General features: G+C 44.5%; 1 protein-coding gene across 8 annotated transcripts in view; it reads left to right on the top strand.

The window, feature by feature from the left end:
* The window catches only part of PKP4 (plakophilin 4), a 643,120-nt gene that overhangs the window by 259,131 nt on the left and 356,057 nt on the right, over positions 1–27,932 (top strand). For all 8 annotated transcript variants that reach the window (XM_069225136.1, XM_069225133.1, XM_069225134.1 and 5 more), the window contains exon 5: positions 14,947–14,981. In XM_069225136.1, the coding sequence (XP_069081237.1) occupies positions 14,947–14,981 (35 nt within the window). The remainder of the gene's footprint in view (positions 1–14,946; positions 14,982–27,932) is intronic.

Here is a 27,932-nt window from a genome sequence, read left to right as displayed (position 1 = left end):
CCCATTGAGAAAAATGCAAGGTTTAGTCCAGTTGATTCTACGTTCCGAAAATTGTCCTAATTCGTTTATGGTGTCCATTGAGGGTCTCACCCTTAAACCACATTCTCTCAGAAATAATACCAGATCTACAGTCTATAACAATGACAACATGTATCCATGTCCACCATTGGCACACCTGTCTGCGTTCTCTGTTCTATGTTCACTGGCAGGTAGCTTCATTGCTAATGCAAAGAGCATCAGCGAAAAATAATGTCTTTTTTTCATGGCACTTTGTGTGACATGTGACAGGGACATAGTTCTATCTTGTTGACCTAGCATATTGGAAGGGAATCAACTTTACCATTTTCTTGTTCACACCTACCTGCCGAAGTACAAATAAAAATACTGTGTACTAAGGGTGTTAAATGCCTTCTCAAGATCCATTTACATCACTACTGCACCAATATTTGTTCCCAGGGTATCTTCTAGAATTCTAAATAGGTGTTGAGGGAGGTGTTAGGTTTTGGGATCAACCTATTTTTGTCCTGATGAGCCAGTGAGGGGAGCAGCAGCTATAGCCTCCTTCTCAGCATTTCAGTGAGAAGTGTATTATCTGTGTTTAGCATGAAGAGTGACCTATAGGATTTCTTGAGTAGGGGATCCCACTTGGTTGAGGAAGAGAGGCTGTCTTGGGCTCTTTCGTTGATTCTAGGAGGTGACCGCGCACTCCCAGTTTCGGTGCCAAGATATCAGCAAATACAAGGTAAAACTTAACCGGTTAGGTGCGGGCGTCGGCCACTGGCCGACGCCCACACACCCTCCCTGGTGCGGGTCACGACCAGTGGCCGACACCAGGAAGGGTATCAATAAATCCTCTGGTGCGTTGCACCCGAGGATTTTTTTTTTTTTTTAAACCCCCCCGGGAGACACGGAAGCTTCCGTGTCTCCCCCCGCCCCCCCCACCCGCCCCTTTGTGACGTCAGCGCGCCTCGCGGCGCGCTGACGTTGCAAAGGTGTTTTCCCCATCAAAGCAGGAAGCAGCCTTGCGGCCGCTTCCTGCTTTGATGGGGGAAAACGGCCTTTCTCACGTTCGGGAAGGCCTCGTAAGAAAGGGGAGTGTCTCCCCTTTCTTACGAGGCCTTCCTGAAAGTGTTTCCTGGCCCCCGATCGCAGCACAGCTGCGATCGGGGGCCAGGAAACACTTTCAGGAAGGCCTCGTAAGAAAGGGGAGACACTCCCCTTTCTTACGAGGCCTTCCTGAAAGTGTTTCCTGGCCCCCCGGTCGCAGCTGTGCTGCGATCGGGGGCCAGGAAACACTTTCAGGTTTCCTGGCCCCCCGATCGCAGCACAGCTGCGATCGGGGGGCCAGGAAACACTTTGAAAAGGCCTCGTAAGAAAGGGGAGACTCTCCCCTTTCTTACGAGGCCTTCTCAAAGTGTTTCCTGGCCCCCGATCGCAGCACAGCTGCGATCGGGGGCCAGGAAACACCACTAGACGCCAGGGATTTCACTTTGGGGGGGCGGCCCCCTCGGAAAACGGGCCGCCCCCCCCCCCCCGGGGGCATAATTAATAAAAAAAAAAAAAAAAGGTAGGTGCCCCCTGGGGGGGAGGGGGGGGCGCGATCGCGCCCCCCCCAGGGGATTGTTTTTTTTTTTTTTTTTAAATAATAAAAAAAAATAAAAAATGACAGGGGGTCGCCCGTGGGCAGGGTGACCCCCTTGTGGGGGCAATTTTTTTTTTAGATGTTGGAGGGTTTCCCTGGGGGCCATTTTGGCCCCCAAGGAAACCATACAACAACTAAAAAAAATAGATCTATATATAGATCTATATTTATATATCTATGTAGATAGATATATCTATGTACATAGATATATCTATAGATATATCTATGTACATAGATATATATATATATATAGAGGTAGATCTATATATACCAAAGAGATTTATAAAGTGTGCTACTCACCTGTGAGGGTCTCAAGGCGCTTGGGGGGGGGGGGGGGGGCGGGGGGAGGGAAAGGGGCTGGGAGGTTCACTGTTCGAAAAGCCAGGTTTTGAGGCCCTTCCTGAAAAGAAGTAGGTTTTGGGTCTTGCGAAGGTGGGTTGTGAGGGCGTTCCAGGTTTTGGGTGCAAGGTAGGAGAAGGATCTGCCCCCGGTGGTGGTGTGTTTGATGCGGGGGACAGAGGCGAGAGAGAGGTCAGCTGAGCGGACGGTTCGTGTGGGGGTGTGGAAGGTGACTCTCGTTGAGGTAGGCAGGGCCTGTGTTGTGGAGTGATTTGTGTGCGAGGATGAGGATCTTGAAGGTGATCCTTTTGTCAATGGGGAGCCAGTGGAGGGATTTGAGGTGTGGAGAGATGTGTTCGTGTCGGCGGAGGTCGAGGATGAGTCGTGCTGCTGAGTTCTAGATGCGTGTAGTTTGCGCTTGAGTTTTAGAGTGGTGCCGGCGTAGAGGGCGTTTCCGTAATCAAGCCTGCTGCTGATGTGTGCGTGAGTGACAGTTTTTCTGGTCTCTGTGGGGATCCATTTGAATGTTTTTCAGTATACGGAGTGTGTTGAAGCATGAGGAGGTGAGAGCGTTGATTTGTTGGGTCATCGAGAGGGAGGAGTCTAGGATGATGCTGAGGTTGCGTGCGTGGTTGGCGAGGGTGGGTGCAGGGCCTAGCGTGGTGGGCCACCATGAGGGGTCCCAGGTGTTTTTGTGTGGGCCAAAGAGGATTATTTCGGTTTTGCTTGAGTTGAGTTTCAGGTGATTGGCTGTCATATATATATCACTTTTGTCAATATGTGTGTGGTTTCCCTGGGGGGAAAAGGGTCCGACTTGTCTAGTGGCAGTTTTAGTGCCATAAAGAAGCGCAGAAGGTTTATATGCCTACTGCAAAGAGCAAATCTGTATTTTATGTAAATAGCTGAGTACATTAGCAAAGTCTATGGAGAGATGAAGGGCACTTTTGCTGGGTGGTAATGAGGGAATCCGAGGAGGAGGGAGTGGGAGCACCAATAATGATTGTTGGACTGGGCGCAGGAGGTGCTAAAGACTGACGAATGGTATGTGACAAGGTGTTTTTTGAGTGTCTTGAAAGTACGTGCTGATTGAGGGAAGAAGCGCAGGTAAGGTGGCCTCTACTGTTGCACGTATCTCACACACCATCGATTTTGTGACTGTCTACGTAGGCTAGTGTTTTAGAGCAACAGTTTAGCCAATAGCAGAGATGGCATCTTGATGGATGACTGCTGCCTACACTCGGGTTATAGAGGACCGCTCTGACATAGGATCAGAGACTGAGACATCAGATACTGAGACAGCATCTGAGGGATAGGACAATGGCGCAGACTCTGGGAGTGATTTTTCAGTCAGAGGAGTCCCATTCGATAACTCCTCTTCCAGTACATTATGAGGGAGGTGATGAGGACAGTCCTGCTGTCCCTTCGCAAGCTGTTTGTGCAACTGGGTAATAGTGGGTTAGGTCAACCCAGAGAGCAGGTGAATGCGGCGGCAAGCAGAGAGAGAGTGCTCTCTTGGGAGCTCCCCAATTTAGTTCAGCCCCAAATTCCACCACCCAAATCATATTGTGGAGACATCAAAATTATCCATGGCAAAACAAACTGGTTTTGTAAGGCAGGCACCTGTGTTTTTGGTCCTGGATTCGGCGGCCATATAGAGAAACACACTAAACCCAAACATTTCTGGAAACTAGACATTCGGGGGAGTCCACAGAGGTGTGACTTGTGTGGCTTCCCCAAAGTTTTCTTACCCAGAATACCCTGCAAAGCTGAAATGTTGAAAAAAAACTAAATTTTTCTCGCATTTCTGTCACACAAACTACAGGAATATGCTGGGATCCACAATATTCCTACCACCCAGTGACTCCTCACCTGTCCTGATAAAAACACTACCCCACTTGAGTGCCTACACCTAGTGTCTGTGTCAGGAATGGATCACCCCAGGGTCAACAGCTGCCTCACGTAAGGACCAACATTGACCGTTGTGTGATCTATTCCTGTCGCAGGCACCAGGCCTAATCACACAAGTGAGGTATCATTTTTATCGGGAGGCTTGGGGGAACGCTGGGTGGAAGGAAATTTGTGGCTCCTCTCAGATTCCAGAACTTTCTGTCACCGAAATGTGAGGAAAACTTGTTTTTTTAGCCACTTTTTGAGGTTTGCAAAGGATTCTGGGTAACAGAACCTGGTCCGAGCCCCGCGAGTCACCCCATCTTGGATTCCCCTAGGTCTCTAGTTTTCAGAAATGTACAGGTTTGGTAGGTTTCCCTAGGTGCCGGCTGAGCTAGAGGCCAAAATCTACAGGTAGGCACTTTGCAAAAAACAGCTCTTTTCTGTGATGTGTCCACGTTGTGTTTTGGGGCATTTCCTGTCGCGTGCGCTAGGCCTACCCACACAAGTGAGGTATCATTTTTATCGGGAGACTTGGGGGGACGCTGGGTGGAAGGAAATTTGAGGCTCCTCTCCGATTCCAGAACTTTCTGTCACCGAAATGTGAGGAAAACTTGTTTTTTTAGCCACTTTTTGAGGTTTGCAAAGGATTCTGGGTAACAGAACCTGGTCAGAGCCCCGCGAGTCACCCCATCTTGGATTCCCCTAGGTCTCTAGTTTTCAAAAATGTACAGGTTTGGTAGGTTTCCCTAGGTGCCGGCTGAGCTAGAGGCCAAAATCTACAGGTAGGCACTTTGCAAAAAACAGCTCTGTTTTCTGTGATGTGTCCACGTTGTGTTTTGGGGCATTTCCTGTCGCGGGCGCTAGGCCTACCCACACAAGTGAGGTATAATTTTTATCGGGAGACTTGGGGGGACGCTGGGTGGAAGGAAATTTGAGGCTCCTCTCAGATTCCAGAACTTTCTGTCACCGAAATGTGAGGAAAACTTGTTTTTTTAGCCACTTTTTGAGGTTTGCAAAGGATTCTGGGTAACAGAACCTGGTCAGAACCCCGCGAGTCACCCCATCTTGGATTCCCCTAGGTCTCTAGTTTTCAAAAATGTACAGGTTTGGTAGGTTTCCCTAGGTGCCGGCTGAGCTAGAGGCCAAAATCTACAGGTAGGCACTTTGCAAAAAACAGCTCTGTTTTCTGTGATGTGTCCACGTTGTGTTTTGGGGCATTTCCTGTCGCGGGCGCTAGGCCTACCCACACAAGTGAGGTATCATTTTTATCGGGAGACCTGGGGGGACGCTGGGTGGAAGGAAATTTGAGGCTCCTCTCAGATTCCAGAACTTTCTGTCACCGAAATGTGAGGAAAACTTGTTTTTTTAGCCACTTTTTGAGGTTTGCAAAGGATTCTGGGTAACAGAACCTGGTCAGAGCCCCGCGAGTCACCCCATCTTGGATTCCCCTAGGTCTCTAGTTTTCAAAAATGTACAGGTTTGGTAGGTTTCCCTATGTGCCGGCTGAGCTAGAGGCCATAATCCACAGGTAGGCACTTTGCAAAAAAACAGCTCTGTATTTTGTGAAAAAATGGGATGTGTCCACGTTGTGTTTTGGGGCATTTCCTGTCGCGGGCGCTAGGCCTACCCACACAAGTGAGGTATCATTTTTTTCGGGAGACTTGGGGGAACATAGAATAGCAAAACAAGTGTTATTGCCCCTTATCTTTCTCTACATTTTTTCCTTCCAAATATAAGAGAGTGTGTAAAAAAGACGTCTATTTGAGAAATGCCCTGCAATTCACATGCTAGTATGGGCACCTCGGAATTCAAAGATGTGCAAATAACCACTGCTCCTCAAAACCTTATCTTGATCCCATTTTGGAAATGCAAAGGTTTTCTTGATACCTCTTTTTCTCTCCTCATATTTCAGCAAATGAATTGCTGTATACCCAGTATAGAATGAAAACCAACTGCAGGGTGCACCTCATTTATTGGCTCTGGGTACCTAGGGTTCTTGATGAACCTATAAGCCCTTTATATCCCCGCAACCAGAAGAGTCCAGCAGACAAAACGGTATATTGCTTTCAGAAATCTGACATCGCAGGAAAAAGTTACAGAGTAAAACATAAAGAAAAATGGCTGTTGTTTTCAGCTCAATTTCAATATTTTTTTATTTCAGCTGTTATTTTCTGTAGGAAAACCTTGTAGGATCTACACAAATGACCCCTTGCTGAATTCAGAATTTTGTCTAGTTTTCAGAAATGTTTAGCTTTCCGGGATCCAGCATTGGTTTCACACCCATTCCTGTCACTAACTGGAAGGAGGTTGAAAGCACCAAAAATAGTAAAAATGGGGTATGTCCCAGTAAAATGCCAAATTTGTGTTGGAAAATGTGGTTTTCTGATTCAAGTCTGCCCGTTCCTGAAAGGTGGGGAGATAGTGATTTCAGCACCAGAAACCCTTTGTTGATGGCATTTTTAGGGAAAAAACCACAAGCCTTCTTCGGCGCCCCTTTTTTCCCATTTTTTTGGAAAAAACTAAATTTTCACTGTATTTTGGCTATTTTCTTGGTCTCCTCCAGGGTAAACCACAAACTCTGGGTACCATTAGAATCCCTAGGATGTTGGAAAAAAAGGACGCAAATTTGGCGTGGTTAGCTTATGTGGACAAAAAGTTATGAAGCCCTAAGCGCGAACTACCCCAAATAGCCAAAAAAGGGCTCAGCACTGGGGGGGAAAAGGCCCAGCAGCTAAGGGGTTAACCAACAGGCCATCCAATTATGGGACTTTGCCAGAGAATGTGTTTCTTAATGCATTCGTCTCCTTTGTCAGTGTTTGGATTGTTTAAAATTTCCTGTGATTCTTGTGGAATGTGCACACTTTTTTTTTAGCCCAGTTTCCTCTGCCAGTCTGGCCCATCATTTGGTGCCCCGAGCTCTCTGCAACTCCAGAGGTAAATGTTTGCAGTCAAAAATCACTTCATCCAGTGCTTAATTTGAACCAGTGGGGGACAGTGATGCTCGTTTCTAGGGCCCTGCACTTATTTTTCCTCATGAGATATCTACCAACAGCAAGACAGGGAAAAACACATGAAGCGGAAAGACAGAGGAAGATAAATACAGAAGAAAAACATAACAAATGGAGAAAGCAGGACCCTGCAACAGAGAGATAATGGGATAGGGAGTGTCAGGTGGCAAATAAATGAGGCATTAGATGTATTTAAGACTAGCAACCTTGGTGTTCCATGTGCCGACATTCAATGGCACTGGTCGTAGGCTTCTGAACTCCGCTTTAGTCACGAGCGCTCATTCTTTTAGAAATTGAGCACTGACTTCACCCACAGTGGCACATATTGTTCAGGACTGGATACTCTGTGTATTTTCTTCCTAACATCATGGGTTCTCCATTTCACTGTCACGATTTCCTATATGTGTGATCACTCGTTGTAGTTTTATTAAGTATCTACTGATTTGCTTTGTTTATTTAATTTCTTTAGTTCTTGATATAGTTGGGAGAGACACAACTAAGTGGGGCATCAGTGCATTTTGAGAAACACAATAAAAATTTTGAGCTGAAACACCTAGGTGCCCTCTACAAGCTTTGAATGTATTTATATATATTTTTTTATATATTTTTATAGAGCTCTCACTACAAAGTTTTTTGAAACATTAGATGGGGAGGAGAGCCACTTCAACAAGAAAGAACACACCAAAACAAATTGTACTACATAAACTAGTCAGATGTTCGTCCTAGAGTTTAGCACATACCAATATGCATCCACGTGTATTAAGGCTGAATGTGTTTTGGAACAAATGCAATCCAAATTGATCACATTACAAGAATTTTTAGAATAGACCCAATTAATCTCCGGGAAGAACTCCATCCTCTAGTTTTATATTTCCTGCTCAGATCAACGAACACAAATCAGATTAATATGCTAAAGTTCAAAAGATAAACAGTAGGAGTCCATGGAATAGCTTTATGAAACGCTCCGGACCTTTGTATTCAAAACATACGTAATCTACCATCCCTCACAAGAGTGCTGAAAATGAAGCTCTTTGAGAAAATGTTTGCCTCTAGAATCACGCTTTGAGATGCCCAGAATGTTGACACTCTAACTGAAAATACTTTGATCCATGAGTTTCTTGTTTGGCACTGCTCCCCTGCCTTCTCATGGTCATAGGGTATACCCCCGTACATGCCTCCTTCACTGTGTTGAGAAAGGGCCTCAGCAAGATGCAGACTCATAAATTATATCAATAATTAAGCAAGTAGTTTTTCAACCCCAAATTCTGAGGTTGCGAGGGGAAAGCAAGTTTCATAGCCTTCACATTTGAGAGATCTCTCACCAAACTGCTTATGACTGATGAATTGGATTGAAAAAAAGTTCAGAAAAAATGACGGTTAGCATCTGGATGAGTATTTATTGGTCGGGCCTGTTGCATCTTGCACACCGGATCAGTTTCTGTTTCTTCTTGCCCATTTGTCTTGTGGGGCAGTTCCACACCAAAACATCACATGCATACCTACTCATCCTTGAGATAAGCATATATCCATGTCTTTGTGATGTGATCCCTGCCCCAGAAAGTCTTGTAAGAATTTTACGTACTTATATATCTGTCATCTCACCAGCGTCCATATATGATTTGCAGTCATTTTGAGACAAGCCTAGTTTGTCAAATGTTCTTAAAGGGATCTTGTTCTATTCTACCCCAGTGGGAGATAGCGCAGCAATATACGTTCGATTGAGGCTTTGACTTGTAGGACTTGCTTTTTTTAAAATCTTTTGAGTTTACAAGTTTTAAGTTGGTATGAAATATGATAATAGTCTTGGCAAGCCACAACATAGATTTAAATAATGTGTTGTCCCTTTTACCCTTCAAGAATATCCATTTTTTTCTGCATACTTGGACTCATGCTACGGACGGGTTTTCACTCCAGGCTTGCAGCCATCAATCTCATATATTCAAGAATGAGTCCATCACATGGTGACTTGGGTGACTGGGCCAGGTCAAGAGATGTCCACTCGGATATTATTTCGCAGGTATAGCATTCCTCCAACTCTTTAAATTGTTCTTAAGTGTTTGATCAGGACCTACTTGTCAGACTGCAAGATTTGTTGCGCAGGTTGTAGGTACACACCAGACATGACATATCATTTTGGTTTTACAGCTTGTAGGGAGCTGGGCTCCTGCTGCAGCACTCAATCCAGCTACATGATGGCTTCTCTGAACCCAGGGATTTCCTATTAATAAACTCTCACTGATACCAGTGATAGATCTATTAATTCATGCACCCAGAGTGCACCATAGAGGTGCCCCCTGAAAAACCTACCAACTTCTGGTAAGCTCACTGTCTGGTTCTGGCCAGCCTGCTGCTAACAGACAAGAATCTGATCTCCCAGGTGGGTAGCCTCTGCTCTTGAGAGGCCCGAAACAAAAGCATGTCCATGCTGGGGTGTTACCCACCTCTCCCCACAGGATGATCTTCATTCCAAGGCAGGACCTTAAGAAGCTCACCAACTTCTGTCCCCCGCCCCAGGGCCTGTCTGGCAGCTGGACAGGTGGGAAAAACAGCTGTGCAGAAGGCACACTTAGACTGGGAATACCCCTAGGGTGGCCAGCCTGAAGTGGACACAACTTAAGAAATTCCGCCTCTTGCGTGTGGTGGAATGTGGGTAAGGGTGATGTCCACTCCCGACAGGAAGTGGTCATCTAGAGGGTGTAATGACCGAAAGGGTAAGTAGCCCATTGACTGCTACACTTCACTCCCCTTAACGCCCCCTAAATTTAGTATTTAGGGCACCCCCTGATACCAGATCTCCACTAGACACAAAAGGTGCAGTGGACAAGACATCTACTGAGTCTGAGAACCGAGGAGCACGACTGACTTGGCACCAACCGTGCCAGCCTGCCTGCCGTACTCGACCCTCGAAGAGCAACTGACCTGTTCTGCTGCTGCAGCTTTCAAGAAACTGGGAGAGCCGCCAGTGCTCTGCAAATTGCCAAGAAGAACTCCCTTGGAGTCGAAGAGCTGCTCCCTTGCATCTGCAGGCATCCATGAAAGAACTGAGAGGACCAGGACTGCCAGAAACCCAACATCACCACTGTACCCAAGTCGCTGAGCCCTTGTGGAAGTGGGCCAATGGTGTCAGTGTGGTCCCAGGCCCTTCAGAAGAGGAGTACACCCTGTGCTCACCCCTGTGGACTTCGAAACAGCGTCTGCAGACTGTGCCTGCAGACTCCACACCCCCCCTGCCCCCACCCCACCCCACCCCCTTACAACCGCTAGTGACCAAGAGGCAAAACGTGATGTCCTAGGACACCTCTGCACCCGTCTGCCCTGGACCTAAAACAGGAGAACCAAGGGTTTCCGTGTGTTTCCCCACCACGCAAGACCTGAACCCACTTGTTGGCTGGGCTGGACCCACAGTTCATGCCTGCAGAGTGTTTCTGAAGGACCCTCCTGCACCTTCAAGGAACTCCAGTGCTGGACCTGATGCCATAAGATACCCCTCCACCCACGCCCTACAGCCTGAGGAGGAGACGACTGACCGTGTCCCCAAGTGCCCGAGGACCTCAAAGGTCGAGCCTCCCTGTGGGTTGTCCTTGACTCTCCTTCCAGTCCATCCCTGCGTCAACTTTGTAACAACCTCCCCATAAACTTAAATGGGATACCAGATGCCATAACACACCTCAGCACCGGGACACACCAGAGCTTCCCGAGGTGACCTGTTGGTGTGGCCTTGGACCTTGCCCGAAAACCCCCTTAAGTGCAGGAGATTGGACCCGTAACTTGTTCCACTCTACCTGGATTGCAGTTTTTGTTTTCGTATCTAGGATTGGATTGCGGCTTCCTGAAAAATGCACAGCCTACTTTTGAAAACTATAAAAATGCATAACTCAAAGTACTCACCTGATTCTGATGATCTTGGTATCTAAATTTATATAGAAGTATGTGTTATTTTTTATAAATTGGTGTTGGATTTCTTTGAGTGTGTATCTCACTTAATGCATGAGTGTTTTACATGCTTAGCACTACCCTCTTATATGGCAAACTACTCGACCACACTACCCCTGAAAGAGCATTTGGGATGTCATTTGTGTGTTGTGATACCTCTGGGGATTGCTTGACCTTTTTACACAGTGTACCTTATTTTGGTCCACTATATAAAGAGCCCGCTTCCTACGTTGGTGCATGTAGTGTACCACTCTGTCAGTATTGTGATTCCACTTAAAAATCCACAATTGAATTTAGTTGCCAAAAACATTTTTCAAATTACAATTTTTAGCATTTTTCCAAATTTCTAATCTGGTCTGCTAGGGCCTTGGTTAAGCCCCCCAGTCCTGTTGTGTTTAGAAATGTAAAATGTTACTGGATAGTTAGGCCTTAGAAAAAGAAATGTTTAGAATTTTTTGTGTAAGATTTTAAAAGGTCCCTCTAATCTAAAAATAATGTGAGTCTTAGAGGATAGTACCCTCCTTGCTCCCCCATATACATTTTGCATGGTATTGAGATGCAACTTTAACTGAAGTGCACTGGGTTCCTGCTAACCAGGTCCCCAGTGCCAGTGTTCCTTCCCTAAAACAAGGCACCTAGTCATTTGATCCCCAAGTAGCCAGGCTCGTCTGCCCCCTGTAAGTCCCTAGTAAATGGTACCCCTGGTACCTAGGGTATGGGTACTGAAAAGGGCCCCTCAGACCTGCAGCCAGCACAACTTGTGCCAGTCGGAGGGACCCAGCATCATCCTTATGCAGATTGCCATTGCAAGCTGTGTGACATGGTGCTCCCAAAATTGAAAACACAACATGGCTCACACTTGTTTGCCATGTCCTCTAAAACACTGCTTGTAATATCTTATAAGTCACCCCTACAGCAGGCCTTCAGCCCTAAGGCAGGGTGCATTATATAACGAGTGTGGGAATATATGCATGAGCAAATATGTCCCTACTGTGTCTTTGTCGATTCTTAGACATAGTAGGTGTACAGGGAAGCCATTTTAAATAAGTGTGCCGGACACTGGTAACTAGAGTTCCCCAGCTGCATGATGGCTTTGCTGAACCTAGGGATGTTTGGTATAAAACATCTTGTATTAACAAACCCTCACTGATTCCAGTGTTGGATTCATTAATGCATGCACCCAGAGGGCACCTTGAAGATGCCCCCTGAAAAGCCTGCCAACTGCTGGTGAGCTCACTGAACGTTTCTGGTCAGGCTGCCACCAGCAGACGAGAATCTGTCCTCCCAGGGGGAGAGCCTCTGCATTCAAGAGGTCAGAAACAAAAGCCTGTCTGGACTGGGGTGTCACCCGCCACTCCCCACAGGATGACCTGCATTCTAGGGATTGCCTGTAATCTTTAAAGCTGTAGGGTCATAGAATGAGCTTTAGAAGTATTAATCACTCTTCCCGTCTCGTGTGTGTGTATCTCTGCCTGCCTGCCTGCTTGCTTGCTATTTTTGTAGTGGCAATTCAGCCAAAAGGCAGCACAACGTTGTACAGGGTTGCTGACAATCAAACTTAATGATTGATACGAGAGTTAGCTCGTGTACTGCTCTTTAAAAAGGTAAGACTTCAACTCTTTTTTTCAGTTGGAGCAGCATTGTAGTGGTGCTGATGGATACAGGGTTGTTACAGATCCTGGGTGCATTAATGGAAAAGACCCGCTGCCTTGTTTTCCTTCTTTCATACATGTCTTAGAAGCTTATTTAGAGTTTGGTGGATGGGTCAAAACAGGATAGATATACAGTTTACTCTATTGCAAGCACCAAAGGCTGTAATGCACTGCTGTAATACAGCAGCAAGGTTTTCTGTAGTCGTTGGAGTATGCCATACTCCAAGTAAACCCCTAAGTCTCCAGTCTGATGCCTTGGCTGCAGGTGTGCTAAGAACCACCAGATATTATGAGCTTGTCTGCAATATAAGCTTGGGTGCTAGTCTTGATGGCCTTGTAAATTATGAAGCTGGTTTTGAAGATGATGCAAACCAGCATGGGGACCCAGTGGAGTTCCATCAGCGTACGGGTGATGGGATATTTCTTCAGGGGCCTTACAAGATGTGATACAGTATGTGGAATGCCCTTAAGGGTTGCCAGTATGGTATCTGGGAGGCCATATAGGAAGGTGTTAACCACCATTCAGATGCAAGAGTCTGAGGGCTTGAACAGCAGGTCTGAAGTCGATTCCTTGAAGAAAGCTGTTAAAAGGTGTTTTATTTTTTATTTTTTATATTTTTTTGGCAATGTGTTCCTTGAGGGTGATGTTAATGTCTAGGGTGAATCCAAGTGACTTGGTATTTGGTAAACGATAGGGTACAAAGCCATCAAGCTTCATGTCCTTGAGCCAGGTTTGTACTGTTCCTTGTTGGGTTGAGCTTTTTGTAGGCAACAGATATTCAGGTCTGGATAATGTGCAGGCAGTGCTTGAGGAATTGGATGTCTGAAGCAGAAGAGCGTTTCATGTAGAGTTGGTTATCACTGTCATATTGGCGACTCTTGATGCTGTTATCTGTGCCTTGCCCAGCCTTTATTTACTGATCTCTATTTTTGTCTGTATCTATGCCTGCCTCCAAGATGGGGGGAGAAAGTTGTTGGGGTAGCTGTAAAACGTTCTCCAAACCTCCTTTGAACTTACCCTATCTTTTCTAACTTGCGGCATCGATGAGGGTAGCAACTATGTGTCCAGCCTAAATTCAGAATTCAGAGTCAATTGACAGCAACCGCATGTACGTAAATTCAGGATCCAGAATAAACAGCAGCCATATATACATATGGGTATCAATGGTTAGCGTTTCTGACTTCAAACGTTGATGTTCATTCACCATTCTTGGAGTTTTCAACTTATGTTGAGGTGAATCATAAAGCTCCTCAATCAACCTAACTAATGCCAATTCATAGTGGCTTTGTATCGTCACTTAGGGCCTGGGTTAAAGTCATATGAGTAGTACAGCAAAGCCACGAGAAACTTGTTTTTTTATTTTGTATTAAATTACCTCAGGATTGAAAACCTATTGATGGTTTCCAAGCCAGGCCTGAGCCCTTCATGTCATGGCTGAGAGGTTTTTACATCATCTGCTTTTGAGACCAATTCGTGAATGTTGAAGCATGGGTGAGGCTAGCAATTTAGGGTTAAGCCTAAACTGAGGATCCCAAGTAAACAAACATCAATCATATGTATACTGCGCGCGATGTGAAGGTCGTGTCCTACATAACTGTGGGAAGCATGGATTAGACATTCCTTCATCACCATGAAGCGCAGTTTGCTTGAACACACTTGTATATTACTGAAAAGTTATTACTACCAAATATTCACAGACCCACGGATAACCACACCTACTCGGCCTCTGAGCCCTTTACTTTAACCTGACCATTCACTAAAGGTCTGCAGACGCAGAACCCATGCGTGCTTGATGATAAGTGAACTAAATGGAAGAATTACTACAGCTCGCAGTGCGTTAAACACATGGTCCTTATGTAACATAGAGGCTTGATTTTTATTTTATTTTTTGGATTTTTTTTTTATATGAGAGGATCACTACCCCATGTTTACACAGATGTGCACTATGGCACGATGCAGTACCCTGCACGCTCATGTGCAAAGCGCATAATGTTTGGCAGAGAGATGTGATGTGATTTGCCTTTTTCTGTCCAAGGCCTCGTTCTATTGTAGTGTCAATACAATAGGTTGCCCCTAGAAAACCTAATGTGCACAACGAAAAATAGTATGGGTAGAAGAGTTGGAAAAGCCTACACATTCGTCGTAGTAACTAATAACCTGCTTTTTGCAGATACTCTGTTTATTAAGTACTCTGCCTCTAATTGCCACGACTCTGGCCACTCAGAAGTAAACATTTTCTGTTTTTTAAAGTAAGTCTGATGAAGCCCAAGTAGATATTTGCCCCATGTGGATTTGAATTCTAGTATATGTCAGCTGGAACGTTGTATGACATGTTTTCCTGCTGCATTACTTTGACTGTCTTTTTTTCTACAGATGTACAATAGATATTGTTATCACTGCAGTGGAATACATTTTTGCTTGAAGCACGTACGTTTCCTTCATCTGAATTTTAATTTTATGATTTTCTTTTATTATTTGTAGCTCTACTGAGAAGTCTTTCCCCTGGAGACCATCTGGTAAGCTTCTGTCCATATATTTGTATTTCAAGAACATGCTCCCTAAAAACACATTTAATATCAGTATACAATACATTCCTTAAAATATTTTTGAGAAAACTGCTGCAAAATCATGTTTTGCTATGTTTTGTTTTATGTGCCCTGTTTAAATGCTTTTTTGCATTCATTTATTTTAATAAACTATGTGAATTGGTTAAGGTTAGTGTACCTCAGAACACACACCTTTTTCTGTCAAGCTTATGTTGTTTTTCTATTCTAGTTTTTAAGTCTTGCATTATCTAAGACCTTTTTCCCCAACTAATTTTAGAAACTGCATGCATGCTATACGCCCCCTTCCGCCATTGGTCTATTGTAGTGTCACTCAAATCTTGCTTCTGTACTTTACAGCATAGGACAATTGGCTCGCTTTTTTTCAGCGCTTGGCTTCCCTCACTGTGAGTGACAGCAGTTTGTTCTACATTGAAGATGACTTTAGTGCCACAAAACTAGGGACAAGTGGGCCACTGTATTTTTTAAACATCTTTCCCCTTTCCGTAAAACTTTTTATTTTTATAAATTTAACAAAGACCAGCAAATTTGCACACATAACAGTATTGGACTCTCACTGCTACTAGCAGTGCACCAAATCATGTGTGGGCACAATTGGTGACTCCAATCTTTAAATGGGCTTTAATACTCTTCACTCCCCCTCCCCAACCACCACCCCATCGTACACACAAAGGTAGCCATCTTAAAATGTCTTTTAATAAAGTATATCAAAAACCGTTACACGATGACCACCCATGTATCCATACGTACAGCTGGCCATCTTAAATTGCTTTTTGTTATACTTAAGCATTGATTTGCAATTCCCAGATGCCCTAAGTGTTGCTTACTTGAAATGCTAAGGTAATAATAAACTATAGGGAAGGGAACTAGCGTTGGTAAAGCCAATAGCTTTGCAGCCACAGCCATACCTATTGGCTTTTCTCAAGCTAGTTTAAGAATTGCTTGTGTATTCAGAGCTTAGTAATTGTTACCTTAAAGCATAACAGTCAAGTTTTAAATTGAATATATTTCACTTAGCACAAAAGTACAAACATTTTATTTTAAAACGTTAAATGATTCAAATAAGCAAACAAATATCACACTAAAGACGTATTGATATCTAAAGCAGTTAGTGTCACTGAGAAGCTATTACGGACACACGCTGTTACAAGCACTGGAAATGATACAACTGTCTGAAAAGCATAATGGATTTTTTATGTACCTTTAATACAGCATATGCCGTTTTGTGGGACCGGACCGATCCAAATAATTGTCTTTGATGCAGAACAATATACTTTTAATTTTAAAAAGCGATGTGTTGTATGCGAGCGCTATGGTCAGGAAGGTGAAAAAAATGTGCTATCCTGAACAATAATCCTCTTTCGGCGAACTAAGTGCATTATCAGGAAGATCTTAAAAGTGATCCAGCTGGTATGTTTCTATGATGCGGCCTCTTTCAGTTACAAGAGGATCAGTCAGTATCAAAAAGAGGTTACTTCTGGAAGAAGCGAGATTCATTTTGCGATTGAAGTCTGAAATACCAAGCGAGAAATTGACTGAATCCAGAGCTGAGCCGTGCATTTTTCTATAATTTCTTTACAGAACATCACAGCCTATGCGTAGATATTATAGGGATGGGCACAATGACATGCTTTTAGAAGACTTTTGTGTACACAATAGAATTGTACTTGCAGATCTCAGTGGCATTTATTTGAGAGTTTTTTTGATTAAGTGGCAAGGATGAAATTGTATTAAATGAGATGACTAGGGATTTCGTAATATTGACTTGCATTTATTCATGCTTAAAACCGATGCTCACTTTAAAGAATTGCATTAAAATGTCTAAAATAATCAGTAGGTTGCAGTGTGACTTTGGAAACTTTTTTGAAAGTATTATGTTTGTGATGAGATGCATAGTATTTGATCAACAAAGGAATTTAACATCTGATTGATTATCAGTGGAAAATATTTGATTGACGCGCTCTGTGCTTATGTGAGAATACGTTGAAATTTAATAACAATCATCCAACAGTTTTGGAGATATTAATGAATATTTTTAATTGTGTGGTGTTTTAAGTTTTTTATACAAATGGCTAATGTTTCCATTTAAGAAAGTGGCTTAAAAATCTCATAATGTGAATAGTTCTCAATCCGAAAATGAAACCTGTCTTTTTTTAGGACTTCATTAAGTAATACGGTTTTCAGCAATTAATGCACGTGTGGTAAATGCTGTGTGTAAGTTTGAGGAGTTTGGTGAGCACAACCTTTTCTGAATGGTATAATGTAGTGTGTAGACTGTGTAAACCAGGGCTCTCCAACCTCTTCTACATGCTGAGCTACTTTAGGTCAATGAAAATCTTCCAGAGCTACTAACGAACATAACAACTGTTACAGTAGATACCACATCAGACATGCTCCTCAGATTATTTTGAATAAGTTTGCATTTGGTGATTCTAACTCATGCAGACGCTCTTGAGATACTCTGCCTTTACTTCCCAGCCAGAATTACACACACAGACAATGTGACTAAAACTATCAGGGCCCACTGCAGCAGGTGGTCTTGCTGCACAGTGATTTGTTATGTTGCAGGCTTCATGCTGTCAGTCTCATTGTGTGAGTTTGTACAGGAAACCTTGCCACTGGTTAGACTGACTTCTACTTCAAGACTCTACAACTCAGTGGTGTACAAGACAGCACCGTTAAGCTCCAGATTATTTTAATTGTATACCAGCATAGACACCAAGTTGAAGAGCTACTTTTGGCAGCTGGCAAGCTACTGGTAGCTCTGAGAGTTAGAGATCCCTGGTGTAGACTGTCAAATTGATGTGCTCTACCATTATATGTTAAAGGAAACTAAATCTAAAGTAAGATTGTGGTTGGAGCATCCTATGTTAACCCCTTTGCTGCCAGGCCTTTTGCCCCTCAGGTGCCAGGCCTTTTTTTTGGCTATTTGGGGGCAGTTCGCGCTTAGGCCCTCATAACTTTTTGTCCACATAAGCTACCCTCGCCAAATTTGCATCCTTTTTTCCCAACATCCCAGGGATTCTAGAGGTACCCAGAGTTTGTGGGTTCCCCTAAAGGAGACCAAGAAATTAGCCGAAATACAGCGAAAACTTCGGTTGAAAAGAAAAGAGGAAAAAAGGGCTGCAGAAAAAGTGATGTGTTCTTTTTGCACCCTGAAAATGGCATCAACAAAGGGTTCACAGTGCTAAAATCACCATCTTCCCAGCTTTCAGGAACAAGTGGACTTGAATCAGAAAACCAAATTTTTCAACACAATTTTGTCATTTTACTGGGACATACCCCATTTTTTACTATTTTTGTGCTTTGAGCATCCTTCCAGTTAGTGACAGAAATGGGAGTGAAACCAAAGCTGGATCCCGGAAAGCTAAACATTTCTGAAAAGTAAACAAAATTCTGAATTCATGTTTTCCTACAGAAAAAAACAGCTGATTTTTTTTAATTGAAATTGAGGTGAAAAAAAACAGCCATTTGTCTCCATGTTTTACTACCGATACTTCCGCTGGACTCTTCTGGTTGCGGGGATATATAGGGCTTGTAGGTTCATCAAGAACCCTAGGTGCCTAGAGCCAGTAAATGAGTTGCACCTTGCAATGGCTTTTCATTGTATACAGCAATTAATTTGGTGAAATATAAAGACTGAAAAATAGGTATCAAGGAAGCCTTTGTATTTTCAAAATGGGCACAAGATAAGGTTTTAAGAAGCAGAGGTTATTTGCACATCTCTGAATTCCTTGGTCCTCATACTAGCATGTGAATTACAGGGCAGTTCTCAAATAGACGTCTTTTTTACAAACTGTCTTACATTTGGAAGGAAAAAATGCAGAGAAAGGAAAGGGGTAATAACACTTGTTCTGCTATTCTGTGTTCCCCCAACTCTCCCGATAAAAATTGTACCTCACTTGTGTGGGTAGGCCTAATGCCTGCGACAGGAAATGTAACATGGACACATCCATTTTTACATTGAAAACTGGCGTGTTTTTTTGGAAAGTTTCTAGCTGTGGATTTTGATCTCTAGCTCAGCTGGAACCTAGGGAAACCTATCAAACCTGTGCATTTCTGAAACCCAGACACCTGTGATGTTCCAAACACTAAAATTGTGAAAAGAAACAAACTTAGGTCATGTTAAAAAGACCCCTCACCCACCAACCAAGTTGGTGGCATACCTCATCATCGGGGTCCCACCCGAGGCACCTAGCTTGTCATGGTGTGCTGAGACACCTGATTACAGCGGATCAGGTTCTGTCATTTTTACCACACATACTGGTTGGATTTGGCACGAGGGTGAGTGATGGTTCAGTAGATCAAAATTATATTAACAAGAGATTTCACAAAAATGAAATGCACTGTTAATAAAAAACTGAACCAATGACTCACAACTCGTGAGCTGTAAAGCCACGACAAGGCACCAACCACTTAACAGTCCATTCACACACCTTTCATACATGACATGCACAAGACCATTCACGCCGCCAGCCACGGGTCCAGCACATTACAACACTCGCATCGACAGACAGCACCACTCAAGGGCCCATCACTTACATATGTCCACATGCCAGATACAGCAATCACACCAGCTGATGGAAGTGTATGGACTGACGTTTGGCTGGCACCGCCACCCCACGCACACTGCCAGCCAAGCGCCACCCCACGCACACTGCCAGCCAAGCACCATCCCACATGCACTGCCAGCCAAGCGCCACCCCCACGCGCACTGCCAGCCAAGCGCCAACCCACGCATACTACCAGCCAAGTGGCACCCCCAGCAATGCGGCACCCCCACGCGCACCTCCAGCAAAGCGGCACCCCCACGCGCACCGCCAGCAAAGCGGCACCCCCACGCGCACCGCCAGCAAAGCAGCACCCCCACGCGCACCGCCATCAAAGCGCCACCCCACGCACATTGCCAGCCAAGCGCCACCCCCACGTGCACCGCCAGCCAAGTGCCACCCCACGTGCACCGCCAGCCAAGTGCCACCCCACGCACATTGCCAGCCAAGTGCCACCCCACGCACATTGCCAGCCAAGTGCCACCCCACCCACATTGCCAGCCAAGTGCCACCCCACCCACACTGCCAGCCAAGCGCCACCCCACCCACACTGCCAGCCAAGCGCCACCCCACCCACACTGCCAGCCAAGCGCCACTCCACGCACACCGCCATCACTTTTTTTGTTGTTTTTAAACTACAAAGAAACCACTAACTAATTATAAATAAGTACAAAACTACAAGCACAACAGCTCTAACTGAATACATGACAGAAATGCCAACCGTGAAACTGAATATATGAAAATATAAAACAGGCAGTTTACGCTTGCAGTATTTCCCAGAAATTTGTTTTTGTGTGGTAACTCCTGAAACAGCCGGCCACACACATCAGAGGCTTTGAAGGGCAATCGGACAGTACATCCGGCTCTCCCTCCGAATACCTCTTCTGGCACAGACTCTACATTTCTTAGTGGGCAAGTCATTTATGGGAGTGTGAGGAATGTGATCAAGACAGTGGCAATCTTTCAGTATAGCCACATCCTCCACCACTGCTACTCTAGGAACTCTTGCCTGTTCCACCACAATAAGGCTCTCTATCACTGACTCCTGAAATTTAACACATTTCATCATTCACTTGGGGGAACAATCCTTGAAAACAATAAAAGCATAAAAAATTGCCAAATCAAATAAATGTATGGCCAATGTTTTATACAACACGTAAGACTTACGAAGAGCAATGTAAGGTTCCATCCTCTGATCTACTATATCAACACCACCCATGTGCTTATTGTAGTCCAAAATGCACGCAGGTTTGCGCACTTCGGCATCCTGACCCAAAACATTCACAGGTGAAGTACTCATGGATTGTAGTTAGCATGCACCCATCCCTCCTGTCTGAAAATTTCAGAACTAGTAGCCCATCATTCAGCAAGGCACTGCACTGTTCCCTCAAGTTTTTTACAGACAAGCTCCCTTGAATAGCCTTTCCGGTTAGAACAGATTATGCCACAAGTAACAGTGTCCACTCTAAACAACTCCTTGAACAACTGCACTCCAGTGTAGAAGTTATCTATGTAGAAATGGTGACCTTTGTTAAACAGTTGTCTACCAGGTTCCCACACAATTTTCTCACTAACTCCAAAAGTGGGCGGACAACTGGGGGGGGGGGTCCAATACTGGAAGCCCTACCAGTGTAGACCTGGAAATTATAAACATATCCTGTACTACTTTCTTACAACATATACAATTTAATTCCATACCGTGCCCTCATGCTAGGAATGTACTGCTTGAAAATCAAACGCCCCTTGAACAGGACCAAAGACTCGTCCACACTTATTTCTTTGCCTGGAACATACACCTCTGAAAACCGATCTACAAAATGATCAAGGACAGGCCTAACCTTTAAAAGACGGTCACAATTAAGGTGATCTCATGGCAAAGCGAAAGCATTGTCAACAAAATGTAGCGTCCGAAGACAAAGGAAATAGCGATTACGAGTCATGGTTGCAGGAAATATAGCCGTTGCCATCAAGGGACTAGGAGACCAATAAGAAGCCAGTGACTGCTTCCTTATCAACCCAATCAAAAAAGTCAAACCCAAGAATGTTTTCATCTCTTCAAGATTTGTGGGAATCCACTGGGTAGCTCTAGACTGAGGCCTAAGTCTGGCAGCGTTGTCCTTCAAATACTGCTCTGCATACAAATTAGTCTGCTCAACAATCTCTTCCAAAAATACATTGTCCATAAACAACCTAAAGAAATTGACAGGCAAAAAGTTTTTTGTATTTACTCTACATCCTGGGAGACCAGTACAGGCAGGCAACTATGGCTGCTCCATGTTTGGGGCAATCCATGTGTCAGGTCTTCCAAAGGGAAAACTTTCAGCCCAAGGCTGCTGCACTATTGGCACATCAGTGTCCTCCTCTAAAACAGGCCCTTCATCTGCACTCAGAGTGGCCTCCTCATCAGAAGATTCCTCTCGGGCAGAAAACTCACTGCCAGAATCTCTCACTTCCTCCTCTGCCTCAGATAAAGTCAGTCTCATAATCATGGTCAGAAGAGGACTTAAAAAGCATGCCAACAACCTGCTGCGTGGTGACTCTGAGGCTAGCCATGATCCTTTCTAACAACAAATGGATTGCCAACAACAGCCAGCACTGTCTAAAACAAGTACTGACAAAGTGGGGCTTTATCACAAAGAGTTATGTACTAAAAAAAATTATACCATTCACTTGCCTTAATCTCACCAGCATCTACCCTGCACAGACACAACAATCACAAATGAAATCCCACTAAAAATGAAAAAAGAAAAGCAAATTAGACATAAGACAACACAAATATCATTGTGCTCACATGTAAGGACAATTTCACACACAATCCTGCATTTAGTACACCACCTACAAACATGTCATTCATGCATGTCAACAATACTCCTTTAGAGTAAATAGCTTTTACTTACCTAAAACATGCAACTACGCAAACCGCAGGTCAACTACTGCCAAAACTGCAATGATCCACAGCAAAGGAAGCAAAAGCTTTGAACTAGAACCAAAGAAGAAATAATAATCTGTTGTAATCACAAACACAAATACCTAGCCAGTTGACAAACACCTCGCCACCAAGAATTTACAAATTTTCCCTGGTGCCTAAGTGGATTCTGCATTTGATGACGTTGGCTCGCTGTGAGCGCCCTGACGTCATCAGATTGCTGGGGGGGTGGGTGTGGAATGGGCCTGGGGTAGGATGAGCTGCTCTCGTCCCTGGTACACGGGAACCGTGTGCGAGGACAAGACCAGCTTGCCCCAAGCACCGTACCAGTTAAGATGCAACTCAACCATTAGTTGCTGCTAAGATTTTATTGATGATACCACATCATTAAAGTATTTTGTGACTGTTTTTGAACCTGCCAAATGTGTCCGCATATTTAAGCTCATGATTGATAACATTGGTATAGAGTGCTATATCACAGGGACAGACATGCAGTACTGAGGACACTTGAGATCCAAAATTGCAGGAATCACAAGAATTTCTGTTTTGAACGGAAGAGTCATCGATAAATGGTGTGTCTTATTTGAAGGAACAAATGTTTCAGTGTTATTCTACTTAAAATTAAATGAATGGGATGGTACACAGGAATTATTAGTAAACCCTGGTGTATTGCCTTCAGACTACCATTGGGGAAGTATTGCCCATTGTATCCAGAACTGTTTTTTTTTTTTTCTTCTTTGTGAGCAAATAAGGATGCTAATAAATAATGAGCATAAAAGTAGCAGCATTTGACCATTACAGGCAATGAATTATGTTAAGGTCTTGTCAGTATCAAATTGTGTTGTACATTTACATTGATGGGGCTCAGAATTGCAAAGCAGTGAGTTAATTAGATATTGGTAATGACTAAGGGGAGGAAAGAGCCAGGGGTACCCCACCAACCTCCCTTGTAAGATTCACTCCATTTGATATAGTGGGACCAGCTTAGCTTTCTGCATCTTATTTGGCCGAAGTACTGAGAATCTTTTCTGTTGTGCAATTGGATATGATCTTTTGGATTTAAACCTTATGAGCCACATTATTAAATGCACAGATATGTCCAAAAGGATAAAAACAGAAATGTATTCTCCACAGCAGTTCTCAAGGATTGTCAAAGGCCACGGCCACGGAGAAAGATTTGTCTCTAAGCCTTTTATAAAAACGTCATTGGAAGGAAGCTCAGAACTCATTTGTTTCACAGTGACAGAGATGCTGGCTTGGAGTATGGGACTAAAGTTAACTGCCATTTCCACTTGAACTTATTTCAAATGAATTGGAGATGTAAGTAGAAAACTCTAGGATTTGTGAGAGGGGTTGTCTTTGGACATGCAGTTTGATAGACCATTCCCTTTTAACTGTTGCAGGGATGTTGTAAGGTTACATTAGCTGATGCACAGGCACGGTATTTTAGCCTAGGCCTGCAGCTTGTGCCCTTTCACTTCGAGGCATGCATTTTTATTTTTCTACTATATTAGCAGAAGCCTTCTTTTAGTGAAGATGTTTTTATTATTTTATCAGCGTGTCCTTTTACTCAGACTTCTGTAATTCTTTTCTCTGCATGACATTCTCATTTTGTGCTCTATCCAAGGTTTATGTGATAAGTTACAAATTATTGCTTGTACAAAGTGTTCATCATGTCCCCAACTCTTATACACAAAAATATGAATTTTCACGTCTGGGCAGTTTTCTCAGAACACCAGATGTTTTATTATAATACACCTCACCACTCTACACGATAGAGGGGAATTCCAACCAGTTGTCATCGTACACTCCACGTCGTTTTTGCAGTTTCTTCAGTCCTGACGCAGTCTCTCCCCCTGTGTGGGAAAGTTCACAGTAGACCGACAGACCTCTTCTTTACCTACAATCACAGGTATGGGGTTCTCCCAGGGGGCCTTATGAGCAGATCAGGGCTTACACTGCCATGCTCTTGTAGAGAACCTGAGTAGCACAGGTAGGGATTTTAGAACCTTTGCTGTGACAGCATGGTGAAACCTTTCCTATGTTTCAATTTCCTTATAACTGCCTTGCTTTTATTATGTTTTTTTAATCCTTTTTTTAATTTTTTTTGCTAACCAGTTTTTTATTGTTTTTTGGACACAGGAACAAGTCACAAGTACACCAGATAAGTGAACATGCGCAATCCGCTTCCCCTAGTATGCGTCCATTAAGGCCCACCTGCGACCTGTAATACGAGTTAACCATACTATATGTATACAGTCCATCTCGGCTTTAGACAATTTAGTAGTAAGTGTTGCACTGTCTAACCTTCCATCCATTTGAACAAGATTTTGGTGTGTTTTCATGGGCATCCCCTTACTAAGTACACTGAGAGGTCCCAGTTGTGTGCACCAATAAATTCTGCATCTCCATTGAAAGATCGTAGGGGGATGTAGATGCCTTCTAGTGTGCTGCCACATCTCATTTGGCAACCATTAGTGCAATACCCAGCAGAGTCCTGTTTGCACGGGAGTTCCAAACCCCATCATCCACTCCCAACAAAGCCATCAGTCGGGAAGAGCTGCAGGGTCTGACCCAGGATCAAGGAGAGTTTGGTTAGGACCTTTTCCCAATAATTCGCTATAACTGGGCATGACCAGACCACACTGCAGAAGTCAGCCAGTGAGTGAGAGCAGCGAGCACATTATGGGGAGGCTAGCAGGCCTGTTCGGTCTAAGCAGGGTAAGATAAGCACAATGTGGGTAATATATGTGTGTCAACTGTACTTTGCCAAAATAATGATTCTGGAATCCATCCACACATCTCGCCAGTCCTAATCCTTCAAGTGTCTGACCCAGGTGTCCCAGTCGGCCCTTAGCGGCTGGCGAATGTCTGGGGCATTCAGTTTCAAGGAGTGATAGATTTGAGAGACTCCTCCCTTACCCAGCACCCCCATCAACACCTTTGCTTTGATGGGGCTGAATTCTGGCACAAGAGTGCCAGTCAGTAGGAATGTGTATCTTCAGCGCATGTCGTAGCTGCAAAAATTTATAGAATTGTGTATTGGACAAAGCATAGGTTTGTTGAAGTTCCTGGAAGGCGGCCATGGTCCATACAACGCTGACGTTGGTGATACCAGAGCATCCCATTTAGAGAAGCCCTCTGGGGCAGTTACCTCCTGTAGCCATGCCCCATGGCATAAGGGGGTATGCAGAGTAATTTTCTTCCACCACCCTTTGTGTCGCCGCCCAGTTTGCCATCCATTAATAACCATTCCAGGTACCTAAGGGGTGGCTTCAGGGATTGGATCACTGTAGAGCAAAACTCTGGGGAAGCCCAGCAAACCAAGTTCCAGCTGGTAGGCTGGGTCCGACATACCTCCAATTAATCTGTCATTAATGACCTGGATTTGGAATGCTAAGTAGTAGTAATATAAGTTAGACATGCTCATTCCCCCCTCATAGGTAGTTCATTGGCATGTACTGTATTCCAGGCATTGCTTGCCGTTGTGCCAGAGGAAAGCACTGGCCATGGAGTCCATCTCCCTGAACAAGTGGTATGGGAGTGCAATAGGGAGGTTTTTGGAAAAGGTAAAGGAAGCGGGGTAAAATCATCATTTTATATAAAGCAACTCTCCTCATGAAATTTAGTGGTAATGGAAACCATCTCTTAAAGTCAGATCTGGCTCCACGGACCAGCAGTGTTGCGTTGAGGAACCAGGTCAGGAATGGATCAAGAGCTACAGTAATACTAAGATGTCAGAAGTGGAGACGTCTGATCGGAAAATTTGTTCACCATTCAATGGCATCACGTGTTCTGGTTAATGGCACCAACAGTGATTTGGTTGGGTTAACAAAGTTGCAGAAGTTAAAGACATCGAGGACCACTGCCCATTGGATTCAACAGGTATAGCAGGACATCATCTGCATTAACCATGAGTCGGTCTTCCTGATCTGACCCCCACCTCCATCCCACCAGCAATAGATCGCATCGGATTAAATGTGCAAGAGGCTCTTCGGCCAGTGCTAACATGAGTGGAAATAGGGGGCATCCCAGTCCGGTGCCGCGTCCTATGGTGAAGGTCCTCAACATCAACCCCATTGATACACACTTGGGCCGTAGGTGTCATATATAACAAGCGGATCATGCGCCGGAAGTGGTTCCCACGCTACCTCATAGGGCGAATCTGGGAATCAGGAGTACCTATGCCTAGGAGTAATGGAGCATGATCCAAAATACCTTGGGCCAGGATTTGAAACCAGGTGACTGAGGTTAGGTCTATGGCCGGCATAGGGAACAGGTCTATGTGTGAATGTGGGCGATGTGCTGCTAAAGTGTGGGTGTGTTGTCATGTCTTAGGAAGCCAGGTCCTCCACACATTGCAGAGACCGAATTGTGTAATTCACTTGCGAAAGCCGGCAGGTCTTCGCTGTTAGGTGGGAGATGGGTGCCCTGTAGAATCCATCTCTGGTTCCAAGATAGCGTTTATATCGTCGCCAATCATAGTAAGACCAGGGGCAGGAGGGCCACAAGCTTGGTAAAGGTCTTGAGGAAAGAGTCTAATGACACAGGAGGGGCATAGAAACAGAGGATATAGAGGGGACAGCCTTCTAGTGTACCTGTGAGGGCAGTGTAACATCCCTGAGTCAGTCCAGGATTGAGTCACTATTAAGGGAAAGGTACGACGCAAGACAATCGCCACCCCCGGATCCTTAGGCAAAGCCTGCATGATATACACGATTGAAGCCATGTTGAGCAAGAAAAGGGCAGGATGTGCCTAAGAGATGGGTGTATTGTAGTAATAAGATGGCCGGAAGGTACAGTTGAGTATAGCGTAAGACTGCTGCATGCTTAACTCGGTCCAACATGCAAAAAACTGTAAACTTCGCACTTGTATAGCGCACTACTCACCCGTTAGGGTCTCAAGGCGCTGTATGCATACCGCTGTGGAACCCCTCCAGTCCTTTCCCTGTGAGGCACCCACTCCTGAGCAGCCCCAGGGTGAAGCCAGGCATCCAAGCGCTGTCAGGGCAGTTATGGAGATTAAGCAAGCTATTGCCCAGAGTTACAGTGTGGGACCCATTAATTAGATTAGGCACTGAGGCGAGAATTATCTCGTCCAAGGGAATTGAGCCCAAGACCTGCTGAGGTGGGAATTGAACCCTGGTCCCGGACCAGATCTCTGCATCAGGGTCTGCCGCTCTAACCATTGTGCCACACTTCTCCACATGCCATTAACTTTCAATTACATCACGGCGCACGGAGCCATGAGGAATATTTTAGGGTGAAAGTTGGTCGAGATGGAGTGGTGTCAGTGCTTTTGAGGTGCTGGGTCCGCGATTGTGACTGGAATATGGGAGAGCTAGCGCAGATTGCTGTAGGCATGATGGGCACAGGTCTGACAACCTAGAAAAGGGCATGGTTAGACAGTCAACATTAAACAATACA

This window comes from Pleurodeles waltl, chromosome 3_1 (assembly GCF_031143425.1).
Source record: "Pleurodeles waltl isolate 20211129_DDA chromosome 3_1, aPleWal1.hap1.20221129, whole genome shotgun sequence".
Taxonomy (NCBI): Eukaryota; Metazoa; Chordata; class Amphibia; order Caudata; family Salamandridae; genus Pleurodeles; species Pleurodeles waltl.
This window is presented reverse-complemented; position numbering and strand designations above follow the sequence as displayed.